The sequence below is a fragment of the Rattus norvegicus genome, chromosome 1 (genome assembly GCF_021556685.1).
Source record: "Rattus norvegicus strain SHRSP/BbbUtx chromosome 1, alternate assembly SHRSP_T2T, whole genome shotgun sequence".
In the NCBI taxonomy this organism is placed as follows: Eukaryota; Metazoa; Chordata; class Mammalia; order Rodentia; family Muridae; genus Rattus; species Rattus norvegicus.
This window is the reverse complement of record NC_141534.1, coordinates 92,438,702-92,456,932: the sequence shown is the minus strand read 5'-3', so window position 1 is coordinate 92,456,932 and position 18,231 is coordinate 92,438,702. Positions and strand designations below refer to the sequence as shown.

Sequence of the window (18,231 nt, the reverse complement as noted above, 5' to 3'; positions counted from 1 at the left end):
AACGGAGAGGAGAACTGATGGTAGAGAGGTCCTGGGAGCCATGCCTGTTCTGGCTCAGGAGGCTGAGGGAAGAGGACACAAGTTCAAGCTGGCCTGGGGGTAGGCAGAACAGGTAGGACCTAGCATATCCTAGGTCCCTGGTTTAATCCCTAGTACTGTGGGGTAGAGAGCCAGCCGTAACAAGTTATGGAGACTGACTCAACCTAAAAATGTGAGCCGGCAGTCCCAGCACTTAGGAGGCAGCGGCAGGTACATCTCTGGGTTTGAGGTCAGCCTGGTCTACAAGGGGAATTGCAGGACAGCCAGGGCTACACAGAGACCCAGTCTTGGGGTGGTTGTGGTGGTGAACAGGGTCGGGGCATGGCTCGATAGTAAAGGGTTTACTCAGAATTCACAAGTCCCCATGTTCACATCCCAAAGCCAGCTGCTGGTGGTAGCGTAACTGTCTAGCACTTGGGAGGCAGAGGCAGGAGGATCTTTGTGAGTTCAAGGGCATCCTGGTCTATATATGAGTTCAAGGTCAGTCAAGAGCTACACAGTTGAGACTGTCTCGAAAAAGAGCTACCAAAACAAAAAAGTGGATCAAAAAAGTGTAGCTCAGCTTCCATGATATGATCATTGCTCTGTCCAGAAACTTGACTTCTTTTCCTTTTCTTAGAGGAAAGGATCCAAATAGCTCAAACCATCTAGAGATCGTAAATCTATCTTCTCAAGTAACTGCCCAAACTCACTTCAGCCAAGTCCCTAGGTTCCCTGCAGAATGGGCCTTGAAATCAGAGGTCTGTCTGCCTCTGCCCCTCGGGCACTGGGACTGAGGGTGTGTGCACACCACAGCCCAGCTATGCAATGGGCGGATCCTTAAGGAAACAGTGCTGGCAGCACCAGGTAAGGGAATATCCGCCCAGGGCCTAATGACATCAGGTGATAAAGAGGGAGGTTTCTGAGTGCTGCGGGCCACTGGGATGGATCCTGCGGGAAGAAAATCCATTTCCACTTTGCATTCCCTCCAGCATCTACGATCCCACACAGCATGGGGGTAATGGCGTGTGAAGTACAAGGTGGGATAGGCCCTGCCTGGAAACTGTCCAGGGCTGTTGATCTGGCTTCATGCTGATGGGCTACGGGAGTCAGTCTTCACAGAAATTCCCAAATGCTTGACTCCACCCCGTCGGTCCCCAAGAGTGTGTGGGCAGAGGAGCCGACTGGATCCCAGTAGCTTGTTCACATATGGGGTGCTCCTGGAACACGGTTGTTGCCCTGCGTAGCCATGGCTCTGGGACCAGAGTCTCATGGCCCTTTGGTCTTCTTGGGTAGGCTGAGGGCTGACCTCATAGTTACCTAGCTCTTGTCTGTGACATCGTACATGAGGACGGTATCACCCTGTTTCATGGGGTGCGGGATGTAATCCCCTTAAGCCCCCATGTGGACATCTCTTCCCTTTCCTCCTGCCCTTTCCTCCCACGTCAGCCAAGAGCTCACACCTTCCTCCTTCAGGGCAATCTCCAGCTGCTCTACGGTAAAGGCATCCTGATGCGGAATGAGCCCTTCCACCCCCTCAGGTTAACTGTCTCTGTGTGTGCAGAAGAGGAGGTCCGATCCCACGGCAGCTGAGCCACGTGGTTATGAGCTCCTGATGTGGGTGCTGGGAACTCAACCCTGGACCTCTGTAAGCAAAGGAAGTTCTCTTAATGGCTGAACTCTCTCCAGATCACCTTCCTTTTAAAAGTAAGATGGTCTCATGGAGCCCAGCATGGCCTCAGACTCACTGTGCGGTGGGAAATGATCTCTACCTACCAAGTGGCAAGGACTACTGGCCACACCACCACACCCACCTCTTACCCTGGACCACGCGGCCTGGGTCTCTCGTTCACTGCAGCCCCTTGGCGCCAAGCAGGCTGCTGAATGAGTGCTCTGCAGACACCAGATCAGTGGCTACCGACTCACTCGCTCAACACGGGTGAGCCCTTTTTAATGGTGTCCTGGTGAAGAGAGGGTTGTACCCAGGCCTAGAATGTCCCTAAGCCCCTCCCTAGCCTGCCTCAGCAGCCCCTGCTGCGACAGGACCAGAGGCTACCTGGGCACAGACAGAGGCACAGTGGAGTGCTGGCTGCTGGCGGGTAGGCGGTGGGCGTGGTGGAGGGCGCCCTGCCCTGGCGGGCCTCAGCTCTTGGAGTAGCGCCTCTGCAGGGATTCTCGGTAGAAGCGGAAGATGTGCTGTGAGGCAGCTTGGGCGGCGGCCAGACACTGCTGGAGCTGGGAACGAGAAGCAAGTTAACCCCAAAGGAGTCCCCGAACCTACATCCTCCCCGGCCCTCCTATCACTCCTCACCACCAGGACAGCCATGTCCTTCCTCAGCACCTCCTCATTCCCACCCCACAATGAGACGCTTACATCATGGCGGCAACAATCACCCTGCCGCAGTCACTGTACGTCACTACTCCTGGCTTTGTATTGTGCCGGGGATGCGTGGGACAAACCCTCTACCAATTAAGCCACATCCTCAAGCCCCTAAGCCTGCTCCCTCTTTAATACATAAATCACAGTGCCTGAGCATGCCCTGTGGAGATTAAAGACCAAGTTGAAGGCGTTGGTTCTCTCCTTCTGCCATGGTGGTCCTGGGGACTGAAGTCAGCCGATTAGGCTTGGCAGCAAGCGTTTCTAATTTAGACCCGTCTTCCTAGCCCCTAAGTTTTTTCTTAATGAAATGAGATTAAGGGCTTTGGGGACCACACTCTTCATGAAAGCAACAGGACCTCGAATCCCTGAGATCAGAATCCTCACGCCTTAAAGAACTCAAAGAATTGGAGAGCCTGAGAGGTAGAGGCATAACCCTTTAACCTTCACGTCTTTTGCTGTTATTTGAGACAGGATCTTGCCATGTAGCCCAGGTTGGCCTGGAACTATATATGTAGCTCAAGATGATCTCAGACTTAGCAGCTCTCCTAACTTACGGCCTGCTGAGCGTGACTAGACAGACCTGCCTGGAGCCTCTGCTCTCTTTTTGAGACAAGTTTTTACTACATAGTCCAGGCTGGCCTGGAACTCACACCAGTCCTTCTGCCCCAGCCTCTGAAGTGTTTTGATCACAGCTGTCAGCCCCCAAGCCCAACTCCAATAACTGTAAGAGCCATGAAATGAGAGATCTAAATCAAAAGAAATACAGGCACAGACCCCTTGGGAGCCCAGAATTCTAGAGGGCACTGTTCTGTGCTGACAACTGAATTCAAGCTGAATCCTGTTTTCTGATTTAACCTTTCAGGCTTTCCTTTAAAATGCTACAAAGGAGCATTTTTTTTTCTTCTTAAGACAGGATCTCAAAATGTTGCCCTGGCTGGCCTTGAATTCAGAACTATGCCTGCCTGTCTCCCCTGTGCTGAGATTAAACTTGTAGCCCAGAACCCTGTGCACACAGGGCAGGAACTTCAGGAACTAAGCCCTGAGAATGTGCCCTTCCCTGTCCCTTGCAGGGGATATAAAGAAGAGCCTGCTCTGAGCTGGGACAAGGCATTACAGCCAGCGATAGGAGAAAAGATTCTGGGTGGTGCCCTGCCCCACATGGGTACCTCTGCATCAGAATAGAGCCCCTTGGTGGCGGACATGAGCAGCTTCTGCTCCGCACTATCCAGAGCAAAGGTCAGAATGGCCCGGGCCTCCTAGGGACAAGAGGTAGAAGACTGTTAAGTATCCAGGGACCCTCCTTTCTAAGATCTCAGACAGTATCAAACAGGAGTAACTGGATCCTTAGCCTCTAGGTCAGCTGCAGCCCTCTGTCTACATACCAACCCATTCCTAGGTAACTGTTTATTTCTTTGCTCCTATGTCTCTATTCTGAGCAGTTTCCCTGTCCTACAGGGGAAACACAGTGCTGGTCATTTCCTGGCTGCCTCTCCAGCATCCTTCCTTGTTCTGTCCTACATAGGCAAGCCAAAGGCTCTCTTGCCATTAGGCTTTCCTGGTTATCTGATGGGATCCTGGGAAGCCTCCAGACAAGCATCCCGCTTCCCACTCAGGCAGCAGCAGTTGCAGCAAAAGCCACAAAGGTGAGGTGACTGCACCTTTTTCTGTGCCTGTATCTGCAACCCACTGCGATCCTGCTGAGGTCCAGCCACACTGCTAGGGTTTCCAATCACTTCATGTGAAGGGTGGGAAATGGGCTTCCCTGTCATCACCATCACACCAGCACAGGGCATAAGAACCAGAGCTCTGCTCTACGGTTGGGGAGTGAATGCTAGCAAGTTTCTTTTCTGGCTGGTGTAAGTCTGGCTTGAGATGGGTTTCTAGCACTTAAAGCTGAATGAGCCTTGACAAATAGGTCAGAACCCGCCAAGTGTGTCAAGGGTGCACAAGCCAACTGCCATGTTAGGGTCAGGCCTGGAGGCATTCTGAGCTGCAGCCCTTCACCAACACCAGCTTGCCACGCCTACCTTTTCTTGTTTGGTTGTGGGGTCCAGCACAAGATTGCCATCAGGGTCCAGGGCACAGGTGACCCCACAGAAGAGGGCTCGCATGGGCACGCCTGCATCCACCAATGCCATGCAGGCTGCATTCAGGCAACAGGCCAAGAGCTGGGCATCACGGACTGGTTAAGGAGAATGTCTGCTGTGGGGCTGGCCACTAGAACACGCTCACACTTCCTTTTTCCTGCTGATGCCTGCTGCAGACATCGCTGACTGACCACAGAGCAGCAGTGTGGCAGGGCGCATAGGTGGCACTGGCATCGAGTAGTGGCTGCTGCTGCTCCACACTGGGCCTTATTGCCTCTCTCCCAGCTGTAAGATTGTCTGGTTTTCTAAGTCTTAGTATTCCTGTGTCAGATGGGATAATGCCAGGGAACACACACACACACACCAAGGGATGTACCAACTATTGCTAGTGAAACAGGGTCAAGGAGAGGGATTCCCAAAGTCACATATGAAAGACACTGGCAAAGCCAGGCTCACCCCCTGGGAATCTAGCGCGCAGCTGCCACGCTGGATAACGGAGCTAAAGACCTTTGCCTGCTCGCTGCTCCCCAGGAGAGAGCCAGGTGCAAGTGCAGAGGCTCTGAGGTGGGGCAGACCTGAGCTTGAGTCCCGCACTTGTTACCATCTTGCTCCACTGGACAAAACACTGCCCCTCTCTGAGTATCAACTTCCTCACCTGAAACAAGGCAACATGAGAAGCACACATGCGGGAGCTCTCGAACAAGAGAGCCTGAGCCCATGTCTTGGGATTTACCCAGGAACTACAGTGCTACCCAGTGCAGGTCCTGTGAGAACTGAATGACTTAACACCATGAGGTGCTCAGTGCCAGGCCTAGCAGCACACAGTGAGTCCTGCTTGCTAATTTTTAAAAATTACATTTATTCCTGTGTGTTCACATGGTGGTTAAAGGACAACTTGTGGGAGTTGGTTTTCCCCTACTACCGTATGAGCCTTGGGAAGTGAACTCAGGCTGGCAAGCACCTTTATCCACTGAGCCATCTTGAGGGCCATGGCCCAGTCTAAGGTCACCCAAATGGAAGCCATAGGGGAGGTCCTGGGCACTTCCTGGAGGAGAGGGCTGGGGAAGGATACAGAGCCAGTGTCGCTCACCACCTGCAGCACCACGGTGATTGAGGTCCGGGGGTGCAGGGCCCCTAGAACCACTGCCTCACACGTGTTCCTGATCAGTCGCTCCCGGCTCTTCTCAGCCACGCCTGGGGAGATGGGAAGCGGTCAGGTTCTTCCCTTCCACCCTGTCATCTTGCTCTGCTCGATCCAGCCTCTGGAGGGAGACTTCAGGAAGGGGCTGTCAGCTTCGGCCCGGGATGGTGTACACACTCCCAGGAGAGTCTGAACGTTTCTGGGTAACACCCGCTATGCCTAACCTTGGCCAGGGGTCTGGCAGCCAGCCACCCAAGGAGGAAAACCTGGACGTGGCCATGTTCTGTGATACTGGCCGTATCTACTCCCACCAGAGCAGGCCCATCCCACCACGGGTGGGGAGATGTGGTAACTAACAGGTTAGAAAAACAAGGTAATGGGAAGGAAGAGAGAGGAAGGCAGAGACGTGGCTCAAGAGAGGGTGGCTCGGGGTTGGGGATTTAGCTCAGTGGTAGAGTGCTTGCCTAGGAAGCGCAAGGCCCTGGGTTTGGTCCCCAGCTCCAGAAAAAAAAAAAAAAAAAACCAAAAAAAAAAAAAAAAAAAAAAGATTGTAGGAAGAGAGGGTGGTTCTGGTGGTCAGGTCTGTAATCTTGGGACTTGATCCCCCCGGCAGCGGGATCACAAATTTGAGGGCAGCCTGGGTTACAAAGAGAGCTCACTACCAGCTCAGAGGATTTGAGACTGTCTCAAAAAGTTAATAGGGCTGGCTGCATGGCCTCGCCACATAGCCTTAAATTCACCAGGGAAAGGCTAATGGGCTAGAATGCCTGCCTGGAGCCCACCTGTGCGGATCCCGGAAGCCTAAGCTCTGCAGAGGGCTCGACCAGAATCCACCCTGGAGGAGCTTCTGCCTCACAGACGTGGTGCTCTGGACTCCATTCCAGTGCAGCAGAATCAAAGGCTGGGCAAAGAGGGAGGAGAGCAGTGCAGAGAGACTGGACATTCGAGCATCGAGGACTCAGGAGGTCCTGACGAGCCGGGTTCCTTTTTTTACGGGGTGGGGTGGGGGTCAGTGGAGTCCAGTTACCGGGCAGGCCGATCTTCGGCCTCAGGATCACTTCAAGGGTGGCTTTGTTGAAGATTTCTTTGCTGACCTTCACCTCGGCCGGCCCGTAGACTCCAGCCAGGACAGAGGTATCACCTGGGGGAACACGAGGGAGGCCTTGGTTACTCTGTGCCACCCTGAGCACTTCTTTCCTCTGCTCTCTCATTTTTAGGCGGGGATCACCCACCACTTGAGCAGGGGCACTGTCTTCCTTGGGGCATTTCTTTTTTTTTTTTTTAAGGAGCTGGGGACCGAACCCAGGGCCTCGAGCTTGCTAGGCAAGCGTTCTACCACTGAGCTAAATCCCCAACCCCCCCTCAGGGCATTTCTGTGCCGATCAGGTGACTGGGTCTCACAGCAGCAGGAGGCCATGTGTCTCAGCATCGCACAAGAAGATGAAATAAACACGGACTTTAAAGAGAAGCAGTTCCCTTCAAACATGCAGGACACTGGTCAGCAGGGGCAGAGCTTACTGCGGACCTCAGCCATGGTGAATTGTTAGAGACAGTTGGGGCCGCAGGGATGGCTGGGTGGTGGTGGTGTGTCAACATGCACGCCGCTCTCCCAGAGGACTAGAAATGAGTTCCCAGCACCCCCATCAGGCAGCTTACAACCACCACATCACCCAGCTCCGAGAGATCGACACCCTCTTCTGCCCTTCATGGGCACTGGCACACACATGGCTCTCACCCCCGAAGTACATACACATCCCAGTGTTTGGGAGACAGACAGGAGGATCAGGAAATCAAGATCATCCTTGGTTCCGAGCTAAGTTTGAGGCCACCCTGAGCTACACGAGACCATCTCATAAGCCAACCAAACAAATCCCTTATTAGATATAATTAAAATATATTAGTAAAAGCATTTTAAAAGGACAAATGAACAAAAAAAGATTGTGATGTGTAGGGGGGGTCTTAATTTCTGCTTATTTTCCCAGAGTGGTTACAAATGGGTCTGGAGAGTAAAAAGTCTGGCTTCTGGTCCCGTCCGGGTCTTACTGGCCCTTGTGTGAGGAGTTTGCTAATGTCTGCAGGCTTCAGAGAGGCTCCCTACGACAGGAAGGCATTGCACTGCACAGCAGTCTCCACGTTTCTGACATAACTCCCGCTTTACAGCACAGCTGCACACTGATAAAATGTATGTGTACAGTGGATCACAGGTTGGGGCTGGAGAGATGGCTCGCAACCATTTGTAACTACATTTTTGGGAAGTTCACACTCTTCTGTCCTGCTCGGGCACTGGGGACATCCATAGGAAATCAATCATTTAAAAGTCGAGGGCTCAGGGATGTCACTCTGTGGTGGGGCATTCATGCTAAATCCAAAGCAGAAAATAGGATGACAAACCTACACGGGCAGCTTCCGGGGCTCTGTAGGTTTCCACTGGACTTTTTTTTCTTCCTTCCTTCCCCCCCCCCTTAAAAGATTTATTTATTTTATTTATATGAGTACACTGTGGCTGTCTCCAGACACACCAGAAGAGGGCATCGGATCCCATTACAGGTGGTTGGTTGCTGGGATTTGAACTGAGGACCTCTGGAGGAGCAGTCAGTGCTCTTAACCACTGGGCCATCTCTCCAGCCCTCCATTGGACTTTCTGCAGTCAGGTTCTGTGTGGTCAAGGCTGGCCTCGCCCATGCTGTGCAGCTGAGTGACCCTGGCACGAGCTGCTCCTCCTGCCTTTATTTATCTCCCTGCTGCTAGGATTAGGGGTTCAGTACCATCGGTTTTGTTTTTGTTGGGTTTTTTTCTTTTTATCAATTTTGCTTGTAAGGTAAGACACTGTGCTGGCTAGTTACTTCTTTTGCTTTGCATTTGGTAAACTCAGCACGAGTTAGCCATACCTGGAAAGAGGAAACTCAACTGAGGCAACTGAGGGACTGCCTCCATCAGAAGGGTCTGTAGGCAAGTCTGCAGGGGAATTCACACACTCCCGGACCCAAGGCATTTCACTGATTAACAACTGATATGGAAGGGTCCCACTCGCTGTGGGCGGCGCTGCTGTTGGGCAGGTGGTCCTGGGTTATAAATGAAAACAGGCTGAGCAAGCCATGAAAAGCAAGGGCTCCTCCATGGTTCAGTTCCTGCTTCAATGGACTTGGGGTATGTAGGCCAAACAAACCTTTTCCTCCACAGGTTGCTTCTGGTCATGGTCCTTATTAGAGCAAGAGGAGCCTAATGAGGTCAGCTATGAAGTAATAGGGTTAGTGTGTCATTTATCACATATACCCATCATTTGCACTGCTCACTGATGCCACGCCCCCTCCCATAGGGTGTTCTTGCAGGAGCCTTTGAGGTCAGATGTGTCTGCAACATTTTTTTAAAAAGATTTATTTATTTATTATATATAAGTACACTGTCGCTGTCTTCAGACACACCAGAAGAGGACATCAAATCCCATTACAGATGGTTGTGAGCCACCATGTGGTTGCTGGGAATTGAACTCAGGACCTCTGGAAGAGCAGTCAGTGCTCTTAACCACTGAGCCATCTCTCCAGCCCCATCTGCAACATTCTTTTTGAAAGTCTGCAAGGTCTCCAATTTGCACCAGGGCCCCGTGGTTTAGAGTTTTAGAACATGGAAGGGTTCCCATTCTATTTCTTATATCTCGAGAGACAGGAGACGCTGAGTTTAGCAAGTGAGCAAAACCAGGAGCCAGCCTGGGATGAGAACACTATTACATCTGCGGGTGCTTTTCCAAGGAAACCCAATGGGACAGGGTCTTAGCGCCAACATCTGCCCTGAAACCAGAAGTGACCCAACTAGACTCAGGTGCTTACTAGAGCTACACAGTAGCTGTTCCTGTTCTGCTGTATAAACTGTGCTCTCGGCAAGCAAAATAGTCTCTTCTTTCCCACCATCTCTACAACGGGGCTACAGAAATTCTCCCCTTTTCAGTCCCTAGGATTTATTTTATTTTTAATTATGTGCATGCATGCTTGTGCAAGCCCCCCCTCTCTTTCTCTCTCTGTGTGTGTGTGTGTGTGTGTGTGTGTGTGTGTCCCTGCATGCAGAGGCTTCTAATCCCCTAGCTCCTGAGTTACAAGTGCTTGACAGCCTCCTGAATAGATGTTGGGAACTGAACTTTGTCCTCTTCAAGAGCCACAAGTGTTCTTAACCACCAAACCATCTCTCCAGTTCCCGGTTGTCTCCCTTTTTTTTTCTCCCCAAGACAGGGTTTCCTGGAACTCCTCTCCACAAACCAGGCTGGCCTCGAACTCATAGAGACCCTGCCTCTGTTTCCCAAGTGTTGTGACTAAAGGTGTTATTTCTTTTCTTAAGCTCCTGTCAGTCTTCAACTCTTGTCCCATCTACCAGATCCCTTCCCAGGAAAATGCCTGAACAGTTGTCTTAACTGTCCTTTCTTGCTCTCTCTGACCCACCACTACCCCACACTAACTTACTAGCCATAAAGTGATCAGCTCTTAATATCTCAAACACAACTCCCCATTGTCAACTCCATCTTTGTCCTCTTCATTTGTCTACTCTGGTAGTTTTTTACTCTCCCATGACCTCTCAAAGTTGGTTGGCTGGACTGGGATACAGGGTTATGTGGGCCTCAGCCTCGAGATCTCTCTTTTCTTTCTATTCATTTACCCTGATGAGACGTGTATACCAAGGAAAGGCATGTTTTCTCAAATGATGGGACCAGAGAAGGGGAGCTACTTGTTAGCCCAGGATGGGAGGATCACGTTCAATTTTCAGAGCATTTACTTAGGTATATCACCTGCCACAGTAATTATATTTAAACCAGTAGTGGTGATGTGTCTGTCTCAAAGGGTATTTATGCAAATAAACACCTTAGCCTCAACCGATGATGTATGGATCCAGAAGTGTTTTTTAAGAAATCTAGTCAAGGATAATATTTGCCTTGGTGAAACACCTATTCTGGAATATTCACTCTTAGGAGAGGGGTCTTGCCCTGGATTTCTTCCAAGAGGTATTGAACAGCCTGGCCAAATCATTTCTTCTCGAGTCGGGAGGTGGGTATACGCAATATCTAGAAATAAATTCTCCAAGGAGGTGGGCGTACTTGGTTGCACACTACACAGTAACCGCTCTTCAAAAACCCTTCTTCGGTGAGGATGGCGCGCGCTGAGTTAAACCTTGTTAAAGTCGTACCTTGCAGAAAAGAAGCAGATCCATCCGGCCGGGACAGCAGGTTTTGCTCACAAGCAAAGTGCCGGAGGCTGCAGACTGGACTTCGAGGGCTGGACTCTGTTCCGGTGTCAGTGAGTACCTTGGCGTCTGCACGCTTTGCTCCCTCCATAGCCGCTGACCACGCGCGCTGGGGCTCCTACCGTAGCTTCCGCTCAGCCGCACGCGCAGTTCTACCGGCCGTGTACCTACCGCGCAAGCGCCAATCTAGGGCACTCCCGAAGTGGCCCTAGCACGTGGCTCGGCGTTTACTAACAATCTGGTCCTGCCCACCTCCACCTCCCAATTCTGGCAAAGCCATTGGAGAATAGGGAATAAGGGGCAGGACTTGGACTAGGCCCATTTTGCCCAAGGCCCCGGGCCCTGAACCCTGGAGGTTCAAGTGAGGTTGTCCTTTTTATTGCCTGATATTGGAACAACTCCAAGCAGACGACTGGAGCAATTTTAAAGAATAAAAATGGTCAACTTACTTATTTCTACGTCTTTGTTGCTAGGCGGTTGGAAGAAAATAGTGCGTTGGCCTAGTGGTGCTGAGATTTGAATAAGGCATCTGATGGGACAGACGCATGTCTATCTCCTGAGAAAGGAGGAGTGGTTACTAGCCAAGATGGCGGTAGCGATGTCCGCGGCCAAGATCTGGAGGCCGAGCCGTGGCCTGCGCCAGGCTGCCCTCTTGCTGTTGGGGCGACCTGGGGCTCGGGGCTTGGCTAGATTCGTGAGTACCTGGCCCCCACAGTGTCTTTCTTGGGGAGAAATAGAGACGTAACTGTTATTGTTACAGTGTGCGTGGGGCACCGCGGGTTGTGAAGGAAGAGCAGATTCAGAAAGAAAAGGACCGGGAAACTTTTTGAAGAGAAATTCAAGGGAAGACTCCCTTTAGAGCAAAAGCAAGGCAGCTACTTGCGGGCTTCGATGGAAGGAGACGAGTAAGGGATGAGACGGGGGTTGAAAGGACAGATCAGGTTTTCATAGGGTTCTACATTACTTAAATTCCAATTGTAAAGGGAGTCGAGCAAGAAACTCGTTTGTTTCCTATGTCCCCTGACCAAAATTCAAGGCGAGGGACTTTTCCATGACTGTCATTTACAGAAGATGATCATGAAGGGAGACAGAGCGAGAAGTTCAAACAGGACCCTTTGCCCACGTTATTTTTTTTGAGACAGGATCTCACCCACTCATCTGGGATGGCCTTTAGCTCACCCAGATGCTTAGATAGGTATCCGAACTGGAGATAGTCCTGTCCCAGTCTCCCAAGTCCTGATATTACAGATGTGCGCTACGGTGCTTGGCTGCCCACTTTTCTTGAAAACACTCGAGAAAACTCGGAATCTCTTTTGATCTATTGTTGATAAGGGCAGGATAACACTTCCAAATGCTGTTGCGATCTGGCGATGTACCACAGTGCAGAATGCTTGCCTCACACTTGCCACGTCCAGAATTTGGCTCCTAGCCCCGTGCTTTTTGTTTATCTGGATATGGCGACATGTGTCTGTAATTTCAGCGCTTGGGAGGTGGAAGGCAAGGAATTTGAGGCCAGTTTGAGCTGCATGAGACCCTCTCTCAAAAAAAAAAAAACCCGAAAAGATTTTTAAAAATGCTTTCCTTATTTTTTATTTCATGTGCATTGTTGTTTGGTCTGAATGAAGGTGTTGGATCCCATAGAACTTGAGTTAAATACAGACAGTTTTGGGCTGCCATATGGGTGCTGGAAATTAAACCCAGTTCCTCTAGAAGAATAACCAGTGCTCTTAGTCATCACTGAGCCATCTCCCCAGTCCCCTCAAAAAGATTTTTTAAAAAAGTCTAAGGCCGGGGCTGGGGATTTAGCTCAATGGTAGAGCGCTTACCTAGGAAGCGCAAGGCCCTGGGTTCGGTCCCCAGCTCCGAAAAAAAAAAAAAAGAACCAAAAAAAAAAAAAAAAAAAGTCTAAGGCCTGGTGTGGTGATGTGTGCTTCTGATTCCAGGCAGAGGCAGGCAGATTTCTGAGCTCCAGGCCAGCCAGAGCTTCATCGTGAGACTGTCTTTTTTTTTCCATTAATTTATTTTTTCACTCCACACTCTGAATATCGGCACCCCCTCTCCTCCCAGCTACCCCCACAGCTCCTCTCGTTCCCTTCCACCACTTCTCCTTCGAAAAGTGGGGAGCTCCTCTCACCTCCCCAGCATATCAGGTCACTGCAGTACCATGCACCAAGGCCAGACAAGGTGGTCCAGCCAGGAGTAAGGAATCCGCAGTCAGGCAACAGGTTCAGAGGCAGTTGTTGGGGGTCCCACATGAAGACCAAGCACCACACAAGTGTGTGTGGGCCCAGGTCCAGCCCATGCTCATTCTTTAGTTGGTGGTTTAGTCTCTGAGAGCCCCCAAGGGTCCAGGTTAATTGACTGTGGTCTTCGTGTGGAGGCTCCATCCTCCTCCGGGGCCCCCAGTCCTTCCCCCAACTCCTCCACAAGACTACCCAGGTTCAGGTTAATGTTTGGCTCGGGGGAGGGGGTGTGTCTCTGAATCTGTTTCTATCTGCTGCTGGGTTGAGCTTCTCAGAGGTCAGTTAGGCTGCATTCCTGTCTGCAAGTATTAACAGCATCAGGGATTGGTTCCATGGGATGGGTCCCGACCTGGGCCAGTCATTGGTCAGTCACTCCCTCTGTCTGTGCTCCATCCATGTCCCTGCACATCTTGTAGGCAGGACATATTCTGGGTCAAAGGTTCTGTGGGTGGGTCCCTCCACTTGGAGTCTTGCCTGGCTACAGGCAGTGTCCATTTCAGGTGCCATATTCCCCACCGCTGGGAGTCTCAGCTAGAGTCGTCCCTATCAGCTCCTTGGGGCCTCCCCATCCCTCCCAGGACTCTGGCACATCGAGAGACAACTCAACCCCCCACACCCCCCTCTGTACTTGTTCCCCTCTGTGAATTACAGGCCAGCCTGGTCTGTAGAGTTTCAGGATAGCCAGAGCTATATAGCAAGATCGTCCCTTACAAAAGAAAAATTTTGTCGGCAATGCCTGGTTAGAGGGTTTTGACATAAATTCCCAGTGGAATCAGGTCTGGTTAAGTGGCTGGAGTCTAGAGCTGGACCACGTGATTTTGCCTCTCTGCTCTGCCACTTGCCAGTTGTGTAGCCTTGGGCAAGCAACCACCTACAGCTCAAGGCTCTCCATACACTGCCAGTGGTGGGCATGTCATAGGGCTGCTGTGGAGATGCCAGCTTGAGGGCAGTGCAAATTGGGCCCAGCACAGAAGGGCAGTGGGAATGCCTGCCTTATGTTAGGGGTGAGGGCCGAGACCACAGAGATTGGGAGAGAAAAAGGGTGACCTGGGCGAAGCATCTCCATCTTTTATGAGGCTGTGTTTGCTCCTCTGTGTATTTCATAGGACAGAGAAGATAGATAGAAGCTCTGGGGTGAAGAGAAGGGGACAAACAGGTGAGCTGGATGAGGAAGGTTGTCAGTTGAAGCCAGCAAATACAGAAAGGTTGCTGGAGCTGGTGGGGGAGGGGCAGGCTCCTGCCTGCGCGCTGTTCTCCTTGGCTTTTTTTTTTTTTTTTTTTTTTTTTTGCAATCAAATCCTTCACAGCTGACTTCAGTCCCTGGACTCATTGGCTGAGCAGGTAGGCTGAGCTTCCAGCAGAAGTGAGGTACCCCAGGGAAAGGTCATTGTGGCTGATTAAATCTGTTTTCCTGCTGGCGCAGTCTTCTGTTATTGTTTATTGTCCCCGGATTTCTTTACTTATTTGAGAGGACATTTGGAGGAACAGTAGGAGGGAGCAGTCTGTATCTTTCATTATATATTTCATTGTATATTTAACTTTTTCCATTTCCCCCCACTTTTTGGCAGTGTCTTCTGTAGCTCAGGCTGGCCTCCCACCTCACCGTAAAGCTGAGGATGACCTTGAACCCCTGCTCTTCCTGCCTCCACGTCAGTGTTAGGATTAGAATTGTGCACCACTATGACTGCTTTTTTCCCCATTAATTTATTTATGTATTCACTTTACATCCCAATATCTGCCTCCTCCCAGTGCCCCCTCCCTCAGTTCCTCCTCCTACTCCCCCACCATGCCTGCTGGGGATTGAACTCAGGACTTACACATGCCAGGCAAGCACTCGACCTACTGAGGTTCATCCTCAGCCTCTTCTATCTTCTCTCCCTCTTCCTTACACCCTCCCTCTCTTCTTCCTCCCTTCCTTTTTGCTGGGGGTGGCTCTAGAACCCCTGATTCTCTTGCCTCTATGTCTCAGATGCTGGGGTTTCAGGAATTTGCTATCATGTCTGGCCTTATATTCTCTCTCTTGATTTTATTCTTTTTGTTTTGGGTCTTTTTGAGACAGGGTTTCTCTATGTAACTCTGACTGTCCTGTCCTGACACTTGTTTTGTAGACCACACTACCCTCAGATTCACAGAGACCTGCCTGCCTCTGTCTCCCCAGGCTGGGACTAAAGGCTTACACCAACACACCCAGTTCTGGCTTTTAAACATTTTTTTTTTTTATCAATCTTCTTTTCATACAGTATGCTTTGATCACATCTCACTGTGCTTCCCGTACCTGTTTTTCTTTCACTAGGTTTCTGATTTTAGACCAACTCTTGAGGTGCAGTCTGGTTCACCTAGAATTTTCTAACCCAGGCTCATACTCAGGATCCTCCTGCCTCAGCTCCTCCTGCCTCAGCCTTCAGAGTAATCAGATCTCAGGCGAGTGCTGCTGTGCCCACCCCTTTACCTTCTGAGTGGTAGCAGCAGGCTTGGGGATAGCAAAAGAAGATTTTTAGATCCACGGTCATCTGACCAAGCTTTCCCAGACAGAGTAGATGTCTTATCTCTGTGCTGTGCTGTCCAGTACAGTAGCACCAGGCATAGGTAGCCAGCACAGTTTTAGAACTGTGGGGCTTCTTCATGAAACAAGCTTGTCCTATGTGTAGTATAATTCAGGCTGAGCTCGGACTGGTGGTCCTCCTGGCTGAGCTTTGAAATGCTGGAATTACAGGTGTTTGCATCTGTGTTCAGTTTGAAGGTTTACTGGTGTTTTAATTATTATTTATTCTTTGAACATTTTATATTTGTATAGATTTTGGTGAAATCCTCTCCACCTTCCCCACTTCCAGTTCTGCCTAGGATCCTCACATCCCTTGAGACTCTGTGTCCTCTTAGACTTGTTTGTTTGTGTGTTTATTGAGACAGGGTCTATCTACAGAACCGCAGCTGTCCCTGGAACTCACTGTGTGGACCAGACAGGCCTTGCACTCACAGAGATCCTCCTGCCTCTGCCTTCTGAGTGCTGGTGAGTCCAGTTAATATTGCCCATATATGAATGGGTGTAGACTCATCCACTGGGGCCTGGGGAATCTACCAGGGGCCTAAAGAAAATGGTTCTTCCTTCCCTAGCAGCTGGCAACTGCTAATAGACCTAATGGAATGGGGTCTTGAGAGCACCTCCCTAAACCTTGCTGGAACTTCTAACTGTCTTCATCTTGTGCAGTGTTTATAAGTTACCATGACTGCTGTGAATTATGTTTACAATAGCTGTGTCACCAGGACAGAGATTCTGCAGCAGTTCCACCCATCCTACAGTAGCTCCTCCCATCCTGCAGCAGCTCCTCCCATCCTGCAGTAGCTCCTCCCATCCTGCAGCAGCCCCACCCATCCTACAGTAGCTCCTCCCATCCTGCAGCAGCTCCTCCCATCCTGCAGTAGCTCCTCCCATCCTGCAGCAGCTCCTCTCATCCTGCAGCAGCTCCTCCCATCCTGTAACAGCTCCTCCCATCCTACAGTAGCTCCTCCCATCCTGCAGCAGCTCCTCCCATCCTGCAGTAGCTCCTCCCATCCTGCAGCAGCTCCTCCCATCCTGCAGTAGCTCCTCCCATCCTGCAGCAGCTCCTCCCATCCTGCAGCAGCTCCTCCCATCCTGTAACAGCTCCTTCCATCCTATAGTAGCTCCTCCCATCCTGCAGCAGCTCCTCCCATACTGTAACAGCTCCTCCCATCCTGCAGCAGCTCCTCCTATACTGTAACAGCTCCTCCCATCCTGCAGCAGCTCCTCCCACCCTACAGCAGCTCCTCCCATCCTGCAGCAGCTCCACCCATCCTACAGTAGCTCCTCCCATCCTGCAGCAGCTCCTCCCATCCTGCAGCAGCTCCTCCCATCCTGCAGCAGCTTCTCCCATCCTGCAGCAGCTCCTCCCATTCTTGCAATTCTTATGTTCTTTCTGGCTGCTCTTTCACAGGGCTTCCTGAGCTTTGGATATTAATGTCTGGTGGTGATGTTAATGTCTCATTTACAGCTGAGCACTTACAGTCACTTATTCTGAGCACAGAGCAGTAATGTGTCTGCATTAACCACTACCCATTTCAATAAGAAGCTTCTCTGGTTAAGGTTGGGAGAATCACAAATCTATGGTATAGACATCAATATTTAGAAGACAGTTTGAAAACATGGCCATTTAGGAAAACAGCTCCTATAGAAGCTCAGTAGGTTCTACCTACTGTAGCTCAGTAGGTTCTCCTCTAGTTCCTATGGCTTCCCTAGTCATATGTTTTGACCTGGGTTACAGTACCAGGTAAGGAGTCCTCCCTGTGGAGCAGGTATTCAATCAAGAGAACAGTCTTGCCACAGATGTGTGTACCAGGTTGGCATTGTATTGTGCAGAGGTCCAAGACTGAGTGGGTTGATGTCTTTCCCCCCAGCTGCCTGCACAGCATCTTCTAGCACAGTGAGAGAACCCTCATGCTGTTGGTGGGGATATAAGCCGGTGCAGCCACTCTGACCATGAGTCCGGATAGTCTTCAAACTATAAGCAGATCTACCACATGACTTGGCCTGCTATTGCTTCTGAGCATAGATCCAACAGGTCTGGGCCTCACTTTAGAGACTTGCACATCCTTGCTCATCGCTGCTCCATTCACACTAGCTAGGATCAACTTAGATATTCATTGATTGACAAATGGATACTGAAAACGTGATCTATATGTATATGTGTACATATATATACATATGTGTACATGTGTATACATATGTGTGTGTACATATACATCACACACATATATACACACAATGGAGTATTACTCAAGTGTGAAGAGAACTGAAACCATGAAATTTGCAGGAATATGGATAAAGCTGATTAATGTGTATCAAGTAAGGTCGCCCAGGCCACAAAAGATAAACATTGTACATCTCCCATCCAAGTACTAACCAGGCCGGACCCTGCTTAGCTTCATTCAGAGAGCAGACGAGATTGGGTGTGCTCAGGGTGAACATTGTACATCTCAATGGTTGTAGCTTCAGATCCTTTATGTTCTGTACATGTGGAAGCTAGGAACGTAAAAGAGACTATTAGCAGGGAGTGAGGGGCAGTAGCGTTTGGGGAAGGGGAACCCTGGGGGCCAAAGGGCTCAAACAGGGATGGGGAACTGAGG

At 50.5% G+C, this 18,231-nt stretch overlaps 2 protein-coding genes across 3 annotated transcripts in view; one reads left to right on the top strand and one right to left on the bottom strand.

The window, feature by feature from the left end:
* Nucleotides 1–1,925: 1,925 nt before the first annotated feature.
* On the bottom strand, nt 1,926–11,023 carry Exosc5 (exosome component 5). Its single transcript, NM_001107493.2, is given in 6 exon segments — nt 1,926–2,253; nt 3,565–3,654; nt 4,426–4,566; nt 5,558–5,679; nt 6,654–6,767; nt 10,793–11,023. Coding segments are annotated over 6 exon segments (708 nt in total). The 5' UTR covers nt 10,941–11,023; the 3' UTR covers nt 1,926–2,160.
* A 398-nt stretch (nt 11,024–11,421) lies between these two features.
* The window catches only part of Bckdha (branched chain keto acid dehydrogenase E1 subunit alpha), a 28,506-nt gene continuing 21,696 nt past the window's right edge, over nt 11,422–18,231 (top strand). The window contains exon 1 of one of the 2 annotated variants that reach the window (XM_087630275.1): nt 11,422–11,543. In XM_087630275.1, coding sequence (XP_087486401.1) covers nt 11,436–11,543 — 108 coding nt within the window. In that variant the 5' untranslated portion in view covers nt 11,422–11,435. The remainder of the gene's footprint in view (nt 11,544–18,231) is intronic. The other variant, NM_012782.1, reaches the window with a different exon arrangement.